The 18,029-nt window shown below is 38.7% G+C and overlaps 1 protein-coding gene across 1 annotated transcript in view; it reads left to right on the top strand.

Annotated features, from left to right (window-relative positions):
• ACOT12 (acyl-CoA thioesterase 12) overlaps positions 1-18,029 on the top strand; it is a 30,907-nt gene that overhangs the window by 2,299 nt on the left and 10,579 nt on the right. Inside the window, exons 2-10 of the mRNA XM_075526742.1 lie at positions 541-610; positions 4,529-4,589; positions 5,638-5,739; positions 7,947-8,079; positions 9,969-10,122; positions 14,048-14,167; positions 15,547-15,697; positions 17,431-17,486; positions 17,880-17,940. Coding sequence (XP_075382857.1) covers positions 541-610; positions 4,529-4,589; positions 5,638-5,739; positions 7,947-8,079; positions 9,969-10,122; positions 14,048-14,167; positions 15,547-15,697; positions 17,431-17,486; positions 17,880-17,940 — 908 coding nt within the window. The remainder of the gene's footprint in view (positions 1-540; positions 611-4,528; positions 4,590-5,637; positions 5,740-7,946; positions 8,080-9,968; positions 10,123-14,047; positions 14,168-15,546; positions 15,698-17,430; positions 17,487-17,879; positions 17,941-18,029) is intronic.

The raw sequence follows: 18,029 nt of genomic DNA, 5'->3' as shown, positions 1-18,029 counted from the left end.
GCATTTTTAGTACAGCACTGAGGACATGTGCTTACCTGCTTTCCACTGCTGTCACCATGCTAATAAGCCGGTAGATCTTTCTCCTGTGTCTGAGAATCCTCAACTAACATAAAACTTCCACATTGGTTTACCATAGCCAACAGTCACGTCATCCTGTTTTGAGGGAGATTGCTGAGTTTTCTGTAGGCTTGTTAATGCTTTGTGACTCTTTTTGTCCTGCAACACGCTTGTTAGCTCTCTCTTACCAGAAGGTTCATTTTTAGAGAAAGACCTTAAATAGAGCTTTTCAAACTGAGTAGGATCATTATCATAATCTAGTCTCATCTCCTGATGTTACCCTTACTTCATGGTAAATACTAACTTTAATCTTATTTAGCTTCTTTTTTTCTAAGGGGTCCATTGCAAACTTGCATTAGGGTGATCAAAAGAAGAACTGGAATCTCCTGTGTTTCATCGCTGTCTCTCATGCACAAGTATACAGGGGAATAGCTTGCTGCAAATGCAATGTGGTAATTGTGTGTCCACGTATCTCTTTTGAAGCTGAGAAGCATGCTGGTGTGTCTTGCGTGACAGTGTCTATGGATGACGTACAGTTTGAAGAGGCTGCCAGGTACAAAACCAGCTAACGATAGTCAAATGTTTTCATTCTAGAGATTCTTATTTGGCAGAGATAAACTGAGGCATCATAAAATCTGAGATAGCAGGCCAATGAACTCCCCAGAGTCACAGGGTTAAGTCTCAAAATTGCTCTCTTCTACCTGTGGTAGCCTGACTCACCTAGAAAACAGGTCAATTTCACAGGTCAAAAATAAACTCTAGTTACTTTAACTTGGCAACCTAGATGCCGGCTAAGAAACTGATGGCCCGGTGATCTTTGGCTCTAGTTAAGGTGAATGCTGCAGGCCATTACTTATCTCTGTTAAATAAGGAATACATACCTATAACAGTTATTGTATGATTTTTTAATTGTTGCAAGTGCTCTCTCAGTCTATTTCTTACCATCTCTTTCTTTCAGCTCTTTTAAAAACATGTGTTCATGTAATAAAACAGAAATGTTTTGCATTTGTGATCACCAAATATTGACTGAGTCTACAAGATAATACAGGACTTAATTTTTATTTTAACGTTTTTCATTATTTTCCAAGGAATAAAAGACACTGTAAGAGCAAATAGCACATTTGTTCCTAAACCATATATTTACAGAAACTTAAAGCCATTACTTTGTACTTTTTGTGTGCTTTTATAGCTTGCACTCTGGAAATTAATGGGTGCTTAGATGGGATGGACCTGGTGACACAGACCAATGCACATGCAGTTGTCCTGACTGTGAATCAAGCGACATTGGCTGTCAGATGTATAGTTGATTCAATTTAAAACTGTTTGCAGTACACGAGTGTAAAATAAGCATCTGCTCACACTTCTGAACAGCAGATTTTTAGAGTAGTGGCCATTAGGATGAGAACTAGAAACCAGTAACAAAGAAGTGAACATGGTCATACTGAATCTGGAACTCAAGAGAATTTCTTGATCTGTTTTACAAAATTAGTCTTAAAGTCTTTGTCCTGCCTGTAATTGTTCTGTGTTTTTAATTTTGTCCTTAGGAAAAAATCCTGTCTGTGAAAACTGTAATCCAAGAGTCCTACAAATGAAGTCAGGGTAATGTTTTTCTTTTAGGCATAGTATTTCAGACTTCAGTAGCCTCAGAGCAATTTTCTCTCTTGTTTCTGAGAGCAGAACAGAGCTTCTAAAATACAATGAAAATACTTTTCCTTCCAAATTTGTTTCTTAGTATGTCTCTAGTTCTCCTTCCATTTGTGGTGCCAATGTTTTGTTTTTAACAAGAATATAGGGTACAAGCATAGTAACTGTGAAGTGGTTTCAGTAATTATTTTTCAGCCTCAGGTCATCCCTAACATCCCGTTTGTAGCTTACTGTGTAATTTCCTAAATTTTGCCAGATTTTGTTGATTATACAAACATCTTGCATAAATAAGAGAGCTCTTGTATCTCACCCTAGTAAATAAAAAGATGTTTTGTAAGTTACCTGCTGCAAGGTTTCATTACCTAACCCAACCTAACTCAGGTTACCAAATGTTCTGTAAGGATTAACTCTTCTGTGCATATTTTGTTTCAGTTGACATGGAAACAGAGATTTCCACAAATCTATATATTGCAAAACTCAGGTTTGTGCCAGGATAACAAATAAATCCCTCTTCGTTGTCTTTTAATATGCAGCAGTTCAGTGGTAGTAAGAACATCTGATTTTAAATTAAATTTATTTAAATTTTGTTAGTGCTCCATATGTGAATCATACTCGGTTCATTCTGATATATTTCAAAAGCTTTCTGCCAGTTACAAGTGAAAGTGTGGTATTCTGTGACTTCTACCCTTAGGTATCTATTTAAATGCCCAAGCTGATCAGCTCTCTTGGCTTAAATAAATCAGTTTGTCCAAAGTCAGAATGTGTGATACAATGTAAAACATTTCATTTTGAAACAGCTCCTGAAAGTATATGAAAAGACATTTCCCTATCATACTGTCTGACCATCTCAGTTCTCACATCTTTTATCTTCTGATATGGCTGTGGACCCCAGAGGACTACACTTTGCTACAACAAAATGTGCGTCCAGCTGCATAGACTGCTTGGAGCACCAGCAGAGATGTCAGTCAGGGTATCTAATGTCTGTGAAGTCCAAACCTGCCTCATTGCAGGACTGCCGTCTCAGGCTGAGTGAGATCACATCCACCTTTGTTCTGTTGTTCCCACCCTACAGTTTCCTCAAAGGTGGACAGACCCAGACTTACCTCTCTCTTATGCAATGTTCTCGCAGAGGAAGAGAGGTCACTAGGGAGCTGTCAATGACAAAGGTGAAATAAACGGTCTTTTTACAGAAGAATAGTGCCCTGCCAGTAAGCCTGAGAGAGAGACCTCTGCAGTCCCCACTGGGACCTCATGGACAATCCAGCATCATGATGTTCTTGACAGGGACCATGACATCCTCTGCAAGCATCTGTAGAGACTCTGAACTCTCCCTCTTTTAAGGAGAGCCTCACACTCGCTATCAGTGTGTGTCCTGTTCAATCATAGAGTTTATCTAATGAATATATTCTGTCTCTTTTCACCTTATACTTGTCATTAGCTCTACTGCTGTGTTACTGTAGTCCTCTTGGGAGTTTTATGACAGATACAGAGTCTTCAGAGGTGTTTCAGTGTACTTGACTGAGTTCTGTCTCTAAGCTTTCTACAGCCTTTTTACGAGACCATAATGTTAACTTCTTTTCCAAGCTTAAACATAAATATTGTGTTATTGTTCTGAACACTTTTTGTGTTCAAGCTAGTGGTTCCCTTGCCTGTGCAGTTTAGAACTATTACGTTAATGATTGTGCTTTTTCTTTGCAATGAATGATGGAAAAACTCCTTCTGAATATTTTCTTCAAAAGCTAATGAAGGCTGTGTATCTGCAGATGGTCTTAATTCTTTCCTCTAACCATTTCCCCCCCCCCATCTACTCAAAGGCTTCTACTTGTGTTCTTGAATATGAACAAGAAAGAGAAAGTTTCTGTGTAGTTGGTTGCTCCTGTCTTGTACTGTAAAGGAGAAGGTTTCCTATTCCCCATTCTAGTGTTTGGTAACAATTTGTTTGAAGTTCTGGCATTGAGAGAAGGAATTTAAGAAAAGCCTTACCTTTAAACATCAAAACCCTATTCATTAAGGAATGAAAGGAAGAAATAGGAAGAAATTATAAAGATTTGTTTTTTATAACCTGGGGTCATAACTGTGCCAAATCCTTAGGTATAAATGCCTGTTTCATAGGTACTCAAGTGGTCTGAGTTATATTTTGCAGTCTTGGATGTAGCTAGCTGCACTTTGCCTGCTCTGGGACTGATCTTTAGCAGTTGTAAGTCAGTCTAAATTCCCTGAAGGCAGTGGCCTGATGCCCAGTTATTTTGGCTGTAGTTCTGACTTACCATGCACATCATGTCCTTTTACTGCTCTGCTCAATAAGACAACTTTAGGGGAAACTGGCTTCTTTCCACCCTTTCAGCATTGCTTTGTGTTAGGATATTAGGGGTTTGAAAACAAGGGTTACTCTTGTTATCAGCACATAACAGGTACTGTAGAAATTCCAGAAGGAAAGAAATTATTTCCTCATTTAAATTTGATTCCATGTAGGTAAAAAGATGTCATTCTGTTTAGGTATTCTGTGAAGGTAAATGGGAAAGAGTAGTTGTTCAGAGGTATGTTGTTAGGACAAAAGGGACATGCTGCAACCCTGTTCTTGGCCAAAATTTGGCCAAAACTGCTTATGCAGTTTTCTGGGTGACTGAAATCATTATTGAGCATGAATGAAGTCAGACTGATGAATAACAGTGCTAAACCTTTTCCAGTGTGTTTTCAGTACAGTATGGAAGACACAGACTGACTAATGAGATTTTCTTCACTACTATTAGAAATACTTAGAGAGGCAGGTTCAAACCCTTATTAAGCTGCATGATTACATACCATAAGATGTTATTCTTCTTAACAGGGTTGGACAAATTATTACCATCAAAGCAAAAGTGAACAGAGCATTCAAAACCAGCATGGAGGTAAGAGATCATCACTCTTAGTCCTAATGATATTTATAGAACAGAAGAGAGCTGGGAGGAGTAGAGGAATGCAACATGGGTCCACTCTTGTTTCAGAAGGAACTTTTTGCAGATAGCTAAACAATAACACTGCCTAATGAAATTCTGGTTTTATGACGACTATTATAATTGCATGTTTCGTGTAGAATAGTCCATGCCAAAATGGAAACGGGACCCTGAAGACTTAAAATCTTTCGCAGGTGTAACAGACAGGATGGGATAGGTGGTGTTGGTCCAGACCGAAGCTATTGACCTCTAAGCAGTCTTTGGATCAGAGCTGGGATCCACTGAAATAGGTGGAGTTCTAAGTATTTTTGAAACTTCTGATACAAAAATATTTATGTCAGATATATGCATGTTCTTACTCTTCATATTGTAGCGAGTATGCGATGCATTGCCCAATCACTTACTTGAAATCAGAATTGAACCTTACAGGTACTTTTCTCTGCATTGTGCGCAAGTCCAATTCTCATTAATATTAATGGCGTGATGCATCTCACAGAGAATGTATTCCAAAAGGTTCTAAAAATTAGAAAAAAAACCAGAAGCTTTGATGCACGTCAGGTCTGTCTTACAGGATCAAATATGGTGTTCCACCGTCAAGTGTTTTGTTGTGTTTTATACATTTATACAGACTTTTTTGCTCACACAGATCTTAGAAAGATTCAGATGGGGACTCCAAATGGCACACAAGTAAATGGAAAGAGATATGCATAAAACTAAATCTAAGTGTCCTTCCTATTTTTTGTTTTACCCTACAAGTGATGCTAAACATACATACACAGTTGTTGTACTAAAGAGCTTTTCAGAGCTCAGCAAATATTGTGATGTTCTTATGTGGTCAGAGATGTATCAGTGATAGCAGAGCAATTTTTTACCTTTTTTCTTTTGGGTTTAAGAGACTGGATGTGATTAATTTGATAAACACTGCACCATTTTGTCTCAACTCATCTGACAATGATATAAATACCTTTTTTGTCTCCTTCCTCCACTACCTCCTTCCTTGTAGGTTGGCATCAAGGTTACAGTACAGGACATTTTGACTAATGTTGAAAAAATTGTGAGTGTGGCATATGCAACATATGTAGCCAAACCAGTTGGTGCTGGAAAGGTATTCTTTCTGTTTTTTTCTATGCTTGAAGTTACTGGGACTGAGTTTCTGTGAAATAACCCAATTTTCTGGTTGTGAACCACACAAAAATGTCCATACCTGTTTATTGTGGTCAGTAATAGGAAAACAGCATGAAGTCCAGACTATATGGAGATATATTTTTTCCACATCTCTGCTCTGAAGTTGTTAGGCTTTTTTTATTGTTTCCACTTTCTCTTGCACGTTTGTTAGTAATAGAACTGGTGTCTTTGTAAGGGCTCCAATATTGACAGAGGCAAGCACTGGAAGAGAGATCCCTGTGAGTCTGCATGGTCTCTCTCCTTTTCAGAAACTGATCTATATACATCTTGAAACCTGCAAAGGTGTTAGGGGTGGGGGTTCTTTAACCTTCACTCGCCCTTTTGAGGAGGTTGTTTGGACATCACTATTCAGATAGAAGAGATTCTTTTTAACCTAGCTTCCAATCTAAATTAATTCTTTGCCATTTATTTTAATTAGTTTTCATGCCAATGTTGTTTCTTCTCCCCAGTGTTTGGCTCCCCGGAGGTATTTAGAAATCAGTCATTGTACTGTTTGGCCTTCACATTGCTGTGCCAAACGGGCACAGTTCTTTTAAAGTTTTCATATGAGAAAGGCCAAATATTCCTCACATCATCTTAATAATAAACTCCCTTTGTATGTAGTATTCTACTTTCTTGAACATGAGCGACTAGAATCATATATCTGACTTTCCTGTCTTGTTGAATGGGTTATGACAGTGCATCTGCCTTTTTAACATCCACTGCAGATTGGCAGAGAGCACTCATCACATGAGCAATTAATATATCCAACCATTTCTGCTTTCTCTTCTGCAATGATATATTACAGTTTGCAGAAGAAACAGATCAGAACAGTTTTACCAAAACTGAAGTCCAGCTTGTCTCTGAAAGGTTAATGGCTAAACTGGTTAACCTGAAAGCACTGAAATAGTATAAAGTAAGGATTGTTTATTATTGGTTTGATATCATATCCATGGCATCAACCCATTTACCTTTTGCCCAGATTTCCAGGGAGGTTAATTCAGGATTAAATTGGTCATGATTAACTAAGATTAGGCTTAAGACAGGAATGCCCCAGAGGGAGTTTGAGACTTCAGTTCAAGTTCCATCACGAATTAAAGTCTTGGAGAAATTAAAGAATGTTTTTTCAAATCCACTTTCCTGAACAACTGTTGCTAAAGTTGTGCAGAGAGCAACAGTATGCACTCACCATCTTAATCTTATAGCTGGGCCATGTGGAAAAAGCTAGGAGGCTCATGAGGAGGGCCAGAAAGGAGGCAAGGAAACTGGAAGAGGGTTTGAGTGAAGACTCAAAGACTGAGAAACATAAGCTGCACCACTGCAGGACACAAAACATTGAATTTGTTGCAGTCCTTGTGCATTATTTCAAGGTTTCTGAGGTGAGACCTTGTAGAAAAATCACACAAGTGACTGTTCAGTGACACCTCTGCAGTATTTATCTAAATGTCATAATTTTCATAAGCCAGTACAGGCTTGGATTCAGTTTGTCATTGAACTGACATACATGGGGAATTTGCAGTTATGGGAGAAGAAGGTCTGATCTTGGCAAGAGTAGGGTGTGTTTCTGGGCACAAGTAGCATTTTGGGCATAAATGTATAGAGTCTGAAGCTGCACCAAGTGCTGGGTGTTCATGTGTTTCTCCTCCACCTCAGAAAACCAGTGCTTTGAAAATAGGTCCTCAGATAGATGGAATAGGTGGATTGTGAAAGGAGGGAGCAGACTATTTATGTAGTGAGTGGGAGAGGGCTCTGGGGTACACTTTCGCATAGACTACACCACTGATCAATGCGACTGGATTATTTCTCTGATACAAAAATTCAGTACTCAAACCTTTGTATTAAGATCTTCTTTTTTCCTTTTTTTTCTTTTTTTCTTTTTTCTTTTGTCCTTAAACTGTGTGTGCTCTCATGGATGTTTGTATTTAAAAGCTAAAAGCACTTTGTCATTGAGTTTTAACAAATGATTCTGAAAGGATAATGCAGAATCTCTTGAACTTTAACTCTGCACTTGTTTGTATTAATAGAACTTGTCATCTTGGACAGTTGATAGCGAAAGGTTGTAGAAAATGCTGATGCCATTTTACGTTCAAAGTGCACTTTGTTATGATTATGGCATTCAGAACCTTTTTTTTTTTTTCATTTGTATAGATTGAATTAGAACCTGTAAAGCTTCTGTCTACAGAAGACCACCTGGAGCATACCCTGGCTATTGAGAGAAGAAGAATCCGACTGAGCTATGAACAGGTCTTTCAGAACCTAATGAAGGAGAATAATAAGGAAGGTGATTACTGTGGTCAGCACAGAAGATGGAACAAATGACTTATGGGCAGTTGGAAGGGAGAAAACAAGCAGACAAAACATCTGAGTAGAGCTCCTTGAGGTTGTGGTATCACGTAGAAAAGCATGTGCCAGATTTGTGAGGGTGTGTAAGACAGTTATTCTAATAGAGTGGTATTTCTTTGTCTTTCAGAAATTCCAGATTTAAAAATGCAGGACTGAAGGCCAAGCATGCATTAAATAGATGTGAAATGTAAATCTTCGTGTAGGTTATATGTGTAAGGTTTAACAGTTCACACAGAAACTTTGCAATACGGTAATAATGACACTAGCTGTAATGTAGATAGGATAAAATTCACTCAGGCTTATGGCTGTGTCATTGCAAGAAAGCACTAAGAACTATGTTTATGCTGTGAGATCATTCCCAACAAGCAGGAGAAACTTCATTACATGGAGGTCAAAACAGGTAAAAAAAATCTTAAACTCCTCATGACCAAATTAGAAAAATTGAACCAAGAAACAGGTTCATCTTTATTTCTGATAGTAATCTCTGTTCTTAAAGACAGTTGTGCTTAAAAGTTGCTGTGTTCCCCTGCAAAATAAATTATTCACAACAGTTAAGAAATATGCTGGTATTTGGAAAACCTGAGCTGTAACTCCATGTGTAAACAACAGACATTACGTGGTTTTCCTAAGGAAAGATGAAATCTGTTGTAAATATATATTCTAGTCTTAACAATTTAATAAGACTGTGTAGAACTGAAGAGACTTGTTTGCTACAAGCAAACAAGTTATTTGTCTTCATGGTAACTGTCTCATAGGAGACAGCGTAATACCATGGAAGCCAAATCAGAGGTTGCTGATTTTGGTTTCCACTGCCTTGCCTGGAAACTTCCTCGAAGGATCTTATCATTGTTAGCACTAATTCACCTCCTTAAGGAGACAGAACATGCAAAATAGGGGAAAGAGAGAAGAAAATATTGCGTGTAAAGGCTGCCAGGTAGCAAAATAGGTGTAAATCATATCCAGAAATTCCAGTTTGTCTTCTCAGTGGATCTTATGTAACAGCTTAAGTAGGTCCAAAGTGCAAGTTAGTCAAATGTGTCCACACATTCATATAATCATGAAGTTAGTTAATTATGGCAAAAGCCAAAAGTCCAATTCAGGTCAAGTAGCTTCTAGCACAGATACGCACTTTTAAAATGCCTGACATCATCTCATGCCTAAATCTGTTCTTGCAAAATATAACTGAAAAAACAAAGATTAGAGTGAGGATGTATGGCTAAACATTTGAAAGTGGAATCGGAAATGCTCAGATAATGGAAGGTGGTTACTGATTCTGATCCGTATTTCTCTCTCTCTTGTGTTCTATATTGTCTCTGGTAATCACAAGATTTGTAACAGGTTATGAAATAATCATGTCATACTCCAGCCTTAATTAGACACACTTGCACAGGTACCTATCGTACATGGTGGTCAAAGTCTATGAAAGGCATTTGAGTAAGTGATAAACTGCTCCAACAACATCTGTTAGAGGTCATGCATAGCAACCATGAATAATCACAAGCACAGGCTGAGGCAGTTGGCTGCCTGCGTTCATAGCTAGCCAACTTTCACAGTAACAGCTTCTGACACAGCTTCTTTGAAGGATATAGTGAGGGCTGAGAAGGATCACTGTGCTGTGATAGACTGCGGGGTGCACCATCCCCCACCTCTTAGGTGTCTTGAAAGAACAGAGCAAATCTTCAGCCTCTTGCTTCCCTTGCAAAGAGCAAAGGTCTTCTGTGTCTTTCTTTTTTTCTTGTTTTCAGGGTGCCTGAAGCAAATTGCATGCTTCAGTAACTGGGGATATTTTCTTCTTGGCTATCAGACTTACTAGCTGCTGTATTTCAGATGATAGTTTTGAAGAGGAAGATGCAGTTTCAACTCACCTTACTCATGTACAGAGTATTGAGCTTGTCCAGCCTCCTCATGCAAACCATCATGGAAACACTTTTGGTGGCCAGATCATGGCTTGGATGGAGACAGTGGCAAGTATTTCAGCAAGGTACTTTTCTACATCATAGTCTTCCCATATGGTTCTAAATGGATGTGATTTTAATATTAAGGGTTTCACTAGGATTTATTTTATGAAAAATACAGACCCAAACCTTTGTGATTTTTCTTCCTCCTCAGATTGCAGGAGGCCTTTGAACTGTTTGTGATACATTTCCCACAGCATGCCACACCACTGTGGGAGTGTTGTAGTTTAACCCCAGTCAGCAACTAAGCACCACACAGCCACTTGCTCACCCTCTGCCGACCGGTGGGATGGGGGAGAGAATCGGGGGGGGGGAGGTAAAGCCCATGAGATGATATAAAGGCAGTTTAATAGGACGGGGGGGGGGGGGGGGGGGGAGATAAAAGAATGTACCAAACAAGTGATGCACAATGCAATTGCTCACCACCTGCTGAGCAATGTCCAGCCTCTCTCTGAGCAGCCATCGCTGCTCCCTGGCCAACTCTCCCAGTTTCTATACTGCCCATGATGCCATATGGTATGGAAGAGCCCTTTGGCCAGTTGGGGTCAGCTGTCCTGGCTGTGCCCCCTCCCAGCTTCTTGTGCACCGGGCAGAGCATGGGGAGCTGAAAAGTCCTTCACTAGTATAAGCACTACTTAGCAACAACTAAAACATCAGTGTGTTATCAACATTATTCTCATCCTAAATCCAAAACGCAGCACTATACCAGCTACTAGGAAGAAAATTAACTCTATCCCAGCTGAAACCAGGACAGTGAGTCAAATATTCTTCTTCGGTTACACATGCAGACCCTAAGGCAAAAGAGTCTATGTTATCCTGAAACTCTCTGCAGAAAGTCAGCATTGGAAATAGGAATAGAAACTTGGCTTCCTTGTAGTTGGTGCAGTGTTTTAAAAGCAGAGTTAGTCATTAAGTCAGGATAAAACTGATACTGACCCTGTATCAGATGATATCCAAAAATGAACAGCCTTCTAAATGTTAGTCTCCAGATCCTTATGCCAGAAGAAAGAATAAGTCAAAGAAGAAGAATCAAAAGAAACAGGTTCTGTTTTGTTGATGTCCACACAGAATGGATTCATAACCTTCAGCAAGTCACTTAGCCTTTCAGTCTCTCAAGTCCCACACCCTATGGGTTCTAATATTTTTAGCAGTTTAAAGGCCTCTGACATCTTCAGGTAATAAGTGTGAAGTATTTTTGTGACACTGCCTAGTATTGCTTGTCAGAATGGCCTAGACATACAACCATTTAATTTCTCTTCCCCTGAAATCAAACCGTTGTTTTTCTCCCTCCTTGTTCTTGGACTCTATACAAAGCTTCTTTGTAAGCAATGCTTGAGTTTCAGTTTGAATTCTCCGTGCATACCAAGTGACCTAATTCACTGCAGGGATGTTAGATATGTTTTCGCTTTTTAACTTTAATAATTAAATGACTTCCCCATTAATTATTCATATAGTTTTGATTTGTAGCCAGTAGTTGTACTGATAACAACAGATTTTCTGTAGTGGTTGGATAAACAGCTTGCTTTAGTAACATTAGAATGTACTGACCTTACCCCAGTGTGTAATTTCATTGGCTTCAAAGGGATTGTTTCAGATTTTTGCCATAATATGACCCCAAATATTTACCTGTTTTCATTTGATAAATTTTACCTAGTGAAAATCATATTTAAGTTTAAAAAGAAAGGGAAAACATCAGCAAATGAAGTAGTGAAAAAAAATTCTTTGAAATAATGAATGTCAAAAATGATTTGTCATGTTGAGAATTTCAGGAGTAATAACTGGTGACAGAGGCTTGTTGAAAATAGATTTTGTAGTTTATGCTTGAGAAACAACTAGTCTCACTACAAACCTGTTGTGAGGCTACTCACAATTAGACCTGACCTTTGAAGGTGCCAGTTAAGAGTTGCTATGGCCACAACCTCTGATGAAGGAATGAAAGAGGATAGCTAACCCTTGAAAAATAAATTTCTAAGGGCATCTTCAAGGTTACTCACCTTCCTTCTCCCCTCTCCCCACTCCTCCTCCACTGTTTTGGCTGTACAGTAAATTAAAATCTTGCAGATAGCAATAAAGCCATTTCAATATTAGTAATACTAGTTTGAACTGGATCTGTACTTTCTTATTTCTTACACTTGCAGTAAAAGCATTCAGAGCATAGTTTTCCAGGAAAAATGGAATATTTAGGCCAAATTTCTGTTTTGTTCCTGTCTTATTTTCAGTAATATTGTGTTTGCATCTTTAAATAAGGTCACCATTTAGCATTTTAAATCAGAAGAGCAAATTATTCTTAATGAAATTACAAAGTCATTTGAATGTATTAGTCTATTAAAAAGACGTACCAGTCAATTAATTAGCTACAGATAATTGTTTGCATTTAACAACACTGGTACATTAGTTTGCTGAGTGCAGTTGAGTTAAAAGCTAGGAATGCTACAAAGTTGTATTTTCAAGTTTAAAAACTGCACAATGAAAAATCTGTTCTCAGATGTGCATGTGGGATTCTCGTTGAGGAGTTTTGTACACATGCATGAGGATAGAGAATGTTTTTTCAAAGTCTAAAAATAAATGACATTATTGTATATTGTTCCCTATTCATGTGATGCACAGAGATCCCAGTAAAGAGTGGGGCTTTGACTACATTTAGAACTGCTGAAGAAACCTAATTTTTGCCCACTCCGGAGAGCTTGCAAACTAGATCCCAATTCCAGAAAACCCTTAAGCTGTATCTGTACTGCAGATTTTTTTTCTGGAACATCTGTGAAGGTCAGAGAAGTGATGAGTTACTGGAATTCCCTAGTGTAGATGACACAGTATTGCAAAACTTTTCCTTTAGCAGTGTGGCTGGGTTTGATCAGGTGTGTATCTGTTTGTCCACTGTACTGCTCCAAAGAGCAGCTTTGCTAGTACGCTCGTGGAAAGGGTACTCACCTGGCACAGACAATCTTCCGTACTAGACCAGCAATGTTTTACCAGAGTGGCCACAGTGTATTTCACAAGCAGTTCAAAGAGATCCAGTAGGACAACCCAGCTGAACCTGACTACATGTAATTGAACACAGTACAGGATCAGGTCTGAAATAAGAAAAGACAGGTGAGCAGATGCACTGTGCAATTGGAAGGACAAAGAGAACAGAATTACTAAGATTTGTGTGTTTGTAATACACTATTGTGCCCTCAGCTTTTGAAATTTAGCCAGCAGTTCTGTGTTTCTGAACTGGTAAGTGATCAGTTCAACATCTTTCTATGCCTTTGTATGTGCAAGGATGAATTTCCCGGCTCAGCACCAGTAGTGAACTGCACATAATTTAGTAAACCAGACCAAATTAAAAAAAAAAAAACAAAATGAACTATGCATTTGGCAGTTATGAGTAGTTTTTTATTCTTATTTCATATAACACTGGCAGAAAACATCTGACAAACAAGCAAAACAGTACAAATATTAAAAAGAATAGATAGACTGACATTGCTTTGCTTGAACACTGTTTCTGGTGCTCAGCCTTTCTGCTCAGGTTTCTTTTAATTGTTTGAAGGCTTTATGATCTGACATTTTTATGTACTGAGCAATAACCTACTCCCCATGCAGTCATATAGAAATTAATGAAACTCTGCGAAGTAAGTGGTTACTTTGTAGGTAAAGGATTCATGGTCTGGCTCCAAAAGAAGGTAATATCAAGCAGTGAGAATTAATTAGTTGGTGTTTGTAAAGTGTGTTGAAAATGAAACAGCATGACATAAGTGGTATTACTATGTTTGAAGCTCGAACTATACGCTCTTGGAGCTGAACATGTTAACTGTATTTCAGTGGGTTATGGAATAAATTAGTGTAATATAGTGATCTTCTAGGTTGTGCAAACCTTGTTGCTCTAATCACTACCCACTTCAAACCTAACAAAGGAGGTTCTTTAACATGACTGTATGTTTTGCTCTCTGTCTCTCTTGCTTTCTTTTTCAGCCGCCTTTGTCATTCATATCCCATCTTGAAATCAGTCAATATGTTTAAATTCTGGGGACCATCTGTTGTGGGTGACCGCCTTGTCTTCAATGCAATTGTGAACAATACATTTCAGAATAGGTAAAGCTCCTCATCTGCTTGTCTTCCTTGACTTCTCCGGCACCAGCCTAACTGTGTGTTTCAGGTTTCAGCTGTCAGTAGGATTTGCGTTATTGAATGAATTATTTTTCTTCTGGAGCTTTGAGGGATATATCTAGATCTATAACTATCTGTCTACATGTGCTTTTTTTTTACTTTTCTCAGTGAAAGTTTTAAAAAGTTTATTCTCTGACTTTCACTCTCAATTTAAAGATCATTTGTAAGCAAATCCCAATCCTGCAAACTCAGACCATAAATATCACTCTGAAATTCAGGGTGATATTTGATTCTTCAGCTTTGATTCTTCAGAACACTCCAGCTTGCTGCCAGGATTTTCCTGTCTTGGCATCTATTGACAGATCTGGGTTCTGACCTTTACGTTACTGGCAAAATTCATGGTTTTGTTTATTTCTTCCCAGTGTTGGTTTGGGTGTACACAGAGGTGAGGCTTTGCCAGCTGCCGTCTGGAATAAATGAGTACAGCCCATGCTGAAATTTTATCTTGAGTTGAGTATATGGTCACTGTAAGTGTGAAGCATAGATTTTGGCACACTGAGCACCTGCTCCTGGAATTTAGTGATGTGGCTGTTGACCAATCTTGCACAGATTCTGCCTGCTAATGGTTACTCTCTCTTTCTCTTTCCTATGCATGCTCTAGCTATCTCCTCTGCAGTTTTAGGGCTACTGTTGTGTTTGCCTCACAGAGAATGACTCTCCTCTGACCTTTGGGAAAGGGATAGCACCTCTGCTAGGCTATTTCCCAATCTACAGGAGTGGCACTTTGGGCCAACAGATCCTCTGGTTATGCCAGGGGTGTGACACAACTTACGTGGAGCCCTGTTGCAGCAGGAGGACATGTTCAGAAGTTACAAGAGGTGTAGCAAGACAAGCCACAAGAAGGCAGAAGCTAAAGTAATTCCTCCTCCAAATTCTGTAAACAGGACAAATGTTATCCTGGCATTGCTGTTCTATGGCTGTTTTCTTTGTAGGTGTATTTGGTCCCTGCAGAATGCTAGTAGGGCATGAATTACCTTCATGCTATGCTTCTGCTGAATGTCAAATCAATAGCATCCTGTTCACTTTTGCTGTCTGTTCTCACAGTATGCTTACTGGTGTTTATATTTTGCTACTTAGCTCATGTTTCGCTCTTTTTATTAAAGCTATTTAGCTAATGCCACCTTTTATTTTATTTCTGAAATGTGTCTGTCCAGACTGAGTAATTTATTTTGTATGCTATAAGAGGTATTTGAGTCAAGCTTCCTGCATACAAGAAGGTGTACAGCAGTCCTTTTTAGTATGTCTCAGGGCTGCTTCTGCATCACTTGTAGTAGTTCAATAATTAATTTAAACTTTTATTTCAGTGTGGAGGTTGGTGTCCGTGTTGAGGCTTATAACTGTGAAGAATGGATCAAGGACCAAGCACGGCATATTAACAGCGCGTTTCTCATTTTTAACACTGTAAATGACAAAGGAGAGCTGCTCGCCTTCCCCAGAATCAAACCCACTACAAAGGTCAGCTCTCATCCTCAGGAGAAGGATGAATACATACATGAGATTATGTGGTCCAACCCAGCACACTGCATGTCACACAGCCAGCCACTATAAACTTGCTGGGAAAGCAAGGACTAAACAGGGCATCTTCTTGCCGAAGATAAAACCTCTAAATAAAATATTTGCCTTTGAGTGAGAGATTTGTTATTGTTAACTTCAGTCATCCAAAACTGAGAGGTATAGTAGAGGATAGTCATCATTAGAAATTCTGTAGTTAGTTGATGGACAGGGAAGAAGAATCTGCTTTTTGCAGATTTTTGTACCTGTCTATATCTGTCTTGTGCAATCATCTCCTCTGACTGTAGATGAAACTCCTAAATGTTCAGTGAATAAAGTTGTTTTTATAAACCCTTAATGAAAGTGAGAAATAGAGTTAATAAAGAAGTCTGTAGGAATCAAATCCCGTGACATAGGTGGGCTTTCCAGTTCCTTTGACGTGGAGATCTCAGCATGTGTTTCCCTGAAAGTGGTTCATGAAGCACTCGGAGCAGTTACTATTGTTGAACTATTTGCTGTGATGTCACCTGTCATTAACCTTACTGCTCCAGTTATGAGATTTTGAGAGAGCCAGCATAGACAGAAATGAAACGATTATTTAACATCAGTGAACTTATACTTTATAGGACGGCAACTGGACAAATAATGAAGGTGTCCTATGTACTAGCCAAGGCAGTAAGGTTCACTACTGCCCATTACAGGCTGTTCCAAGAGGAAAAACTGACTCTTCCTCCTGAAAAAAAAAAAAAAAAAAAAGCAGCTTAGCTTCTGTTGTAAAAACAGTGCTTCCCTTAAAGACCTGCTTAGAGGGGCATCCACAAGCATCAAGAACATGTAAACCCATTCCTTCAGAGTAAAGCAAACAAATCTGGGAAAATCAGTATGTGCTCAAGGTAGTTTAAAATTTCAGTGGTCATTTGACTGAAATGGACAGCTGGTATGGCAGTGCTCTACAAAACAGGCAAGAGATGTCTTCAAAAAATACTATGTAGTCCTTGGTTTAAAGAAGGCTGAGATGCACTAATCTGGAGATTCTTCTTATTCCAGAAGCTATGTGTCAGATCTTAAAGGCTGAGGAAAAGAAGCTTTTCTAAAGTGGCATATCCTTCAAGATAACAAGTCCTATTGACCTTTAATGCAATTTGGTGTGGTGTATGCTCTTGGGTCACTTCTGTGCTTCAAAAAAAATCCACCCTGGCAGAGTAGTAATAAGGGAAGGGAAAGACCTGACAACTTGAGGGGCAGATCACATCTGTTTGCACAGTGCTTGTTCTGTGTCGCAGATCCATGTGCACTAAAATAGGAATTCTTCCATGCTTCCTTTGTGCTTTGAACATCAGATGATGATGAATTGGATTAATAGTTTGTTTGGTGGGTGGCATATTTAGAAAGAATGTGTGTGGTGCACTGCCCAGCTGACACTGGTTTAGGACCAAAAAGTGCTAGGAGTATGCTACTGTGATACAACTGTTTTAATTGGATTGTTTTTGCAAATTTAAGGGAGTATTGTCAAGTCAAAAGTAAACCACTAACTCGGGTTAATCTGGAGAAAGGCCATTGTACAGAGCACAGTTCTTTATTTATTTGTAATACGTCTGGCATTTGTCCATCTGTATGGAATAATTTTTAGTTGTCTTTTTTTAGACTGTGTCCTAAAATAATCAGATGTGTTACTGTCTGGTTTACTTTTTATAAAGGATGGTATGAGGCGATACCATGGAGCTATTGCCCGAAGGAGAATTCGACTAGCCAGGTATAGTTGGGTTACAAGGAGAACTTGATTTTGAAAACTTATTTTTTTAATGTCTCCTCTAAAGAAGTGATCACTTGTTAAGTAGTCAAAGTCTCCTCAAACATAACTGTTATGTTGCTTAACTTTCCAAATAATTTTCCCTGAGTTGCGCTGAAATTATTAGAGGCTACTTGTCTCCGAAGTACTTTCCTCTATAGGTTATTTTGTTTCCCCATCTTTTTTGGGAAGAAAAAGGAGTTATTGCAAACTTGTCGTGCAACCAAAAATTGATAAAATACCTGTAAAGTATTTGGAAGACACTTAAGCTTATAGAAATGATTGTTTCTAGCCTATATAGAAGAATGTGTGAAGAACCAACTCATGCTATTATTTTTCTTTTGAATTTTGTTTTAGAAAATGCATGCTGTCTGTTAAAGAAGACAAACCTTCTGATCCCTGGGAGAGAAGCAACCAGGTAATCTGTAGATCATGTCCTATTGTCTACTTGCATAAAATGGTGTATTTGTACACTTTTTGGGTGTGTAAAACGGTTGTACAGGCTGT

This window comes from Mycteria americana, chromosome Z (genome assembly GCF_035582795.1).
Source record: "Mycteria americana isolate JAX WOST 10 ecotype Jacksonville Zoo and Gardens chromosome Z, USCA_MyAme_1.0, whole genome shotgun sequence".
NCBI lineage: Eukaryota > Metazoa > Chordata > Aves > Ciconiiformes > Ciconiidae > Mycteria > Mycteria americana.
Note: the sequence above shows the minus strand (reverse complement) of the source record. Positions and strands in the feature narration are given on the sequence as shown.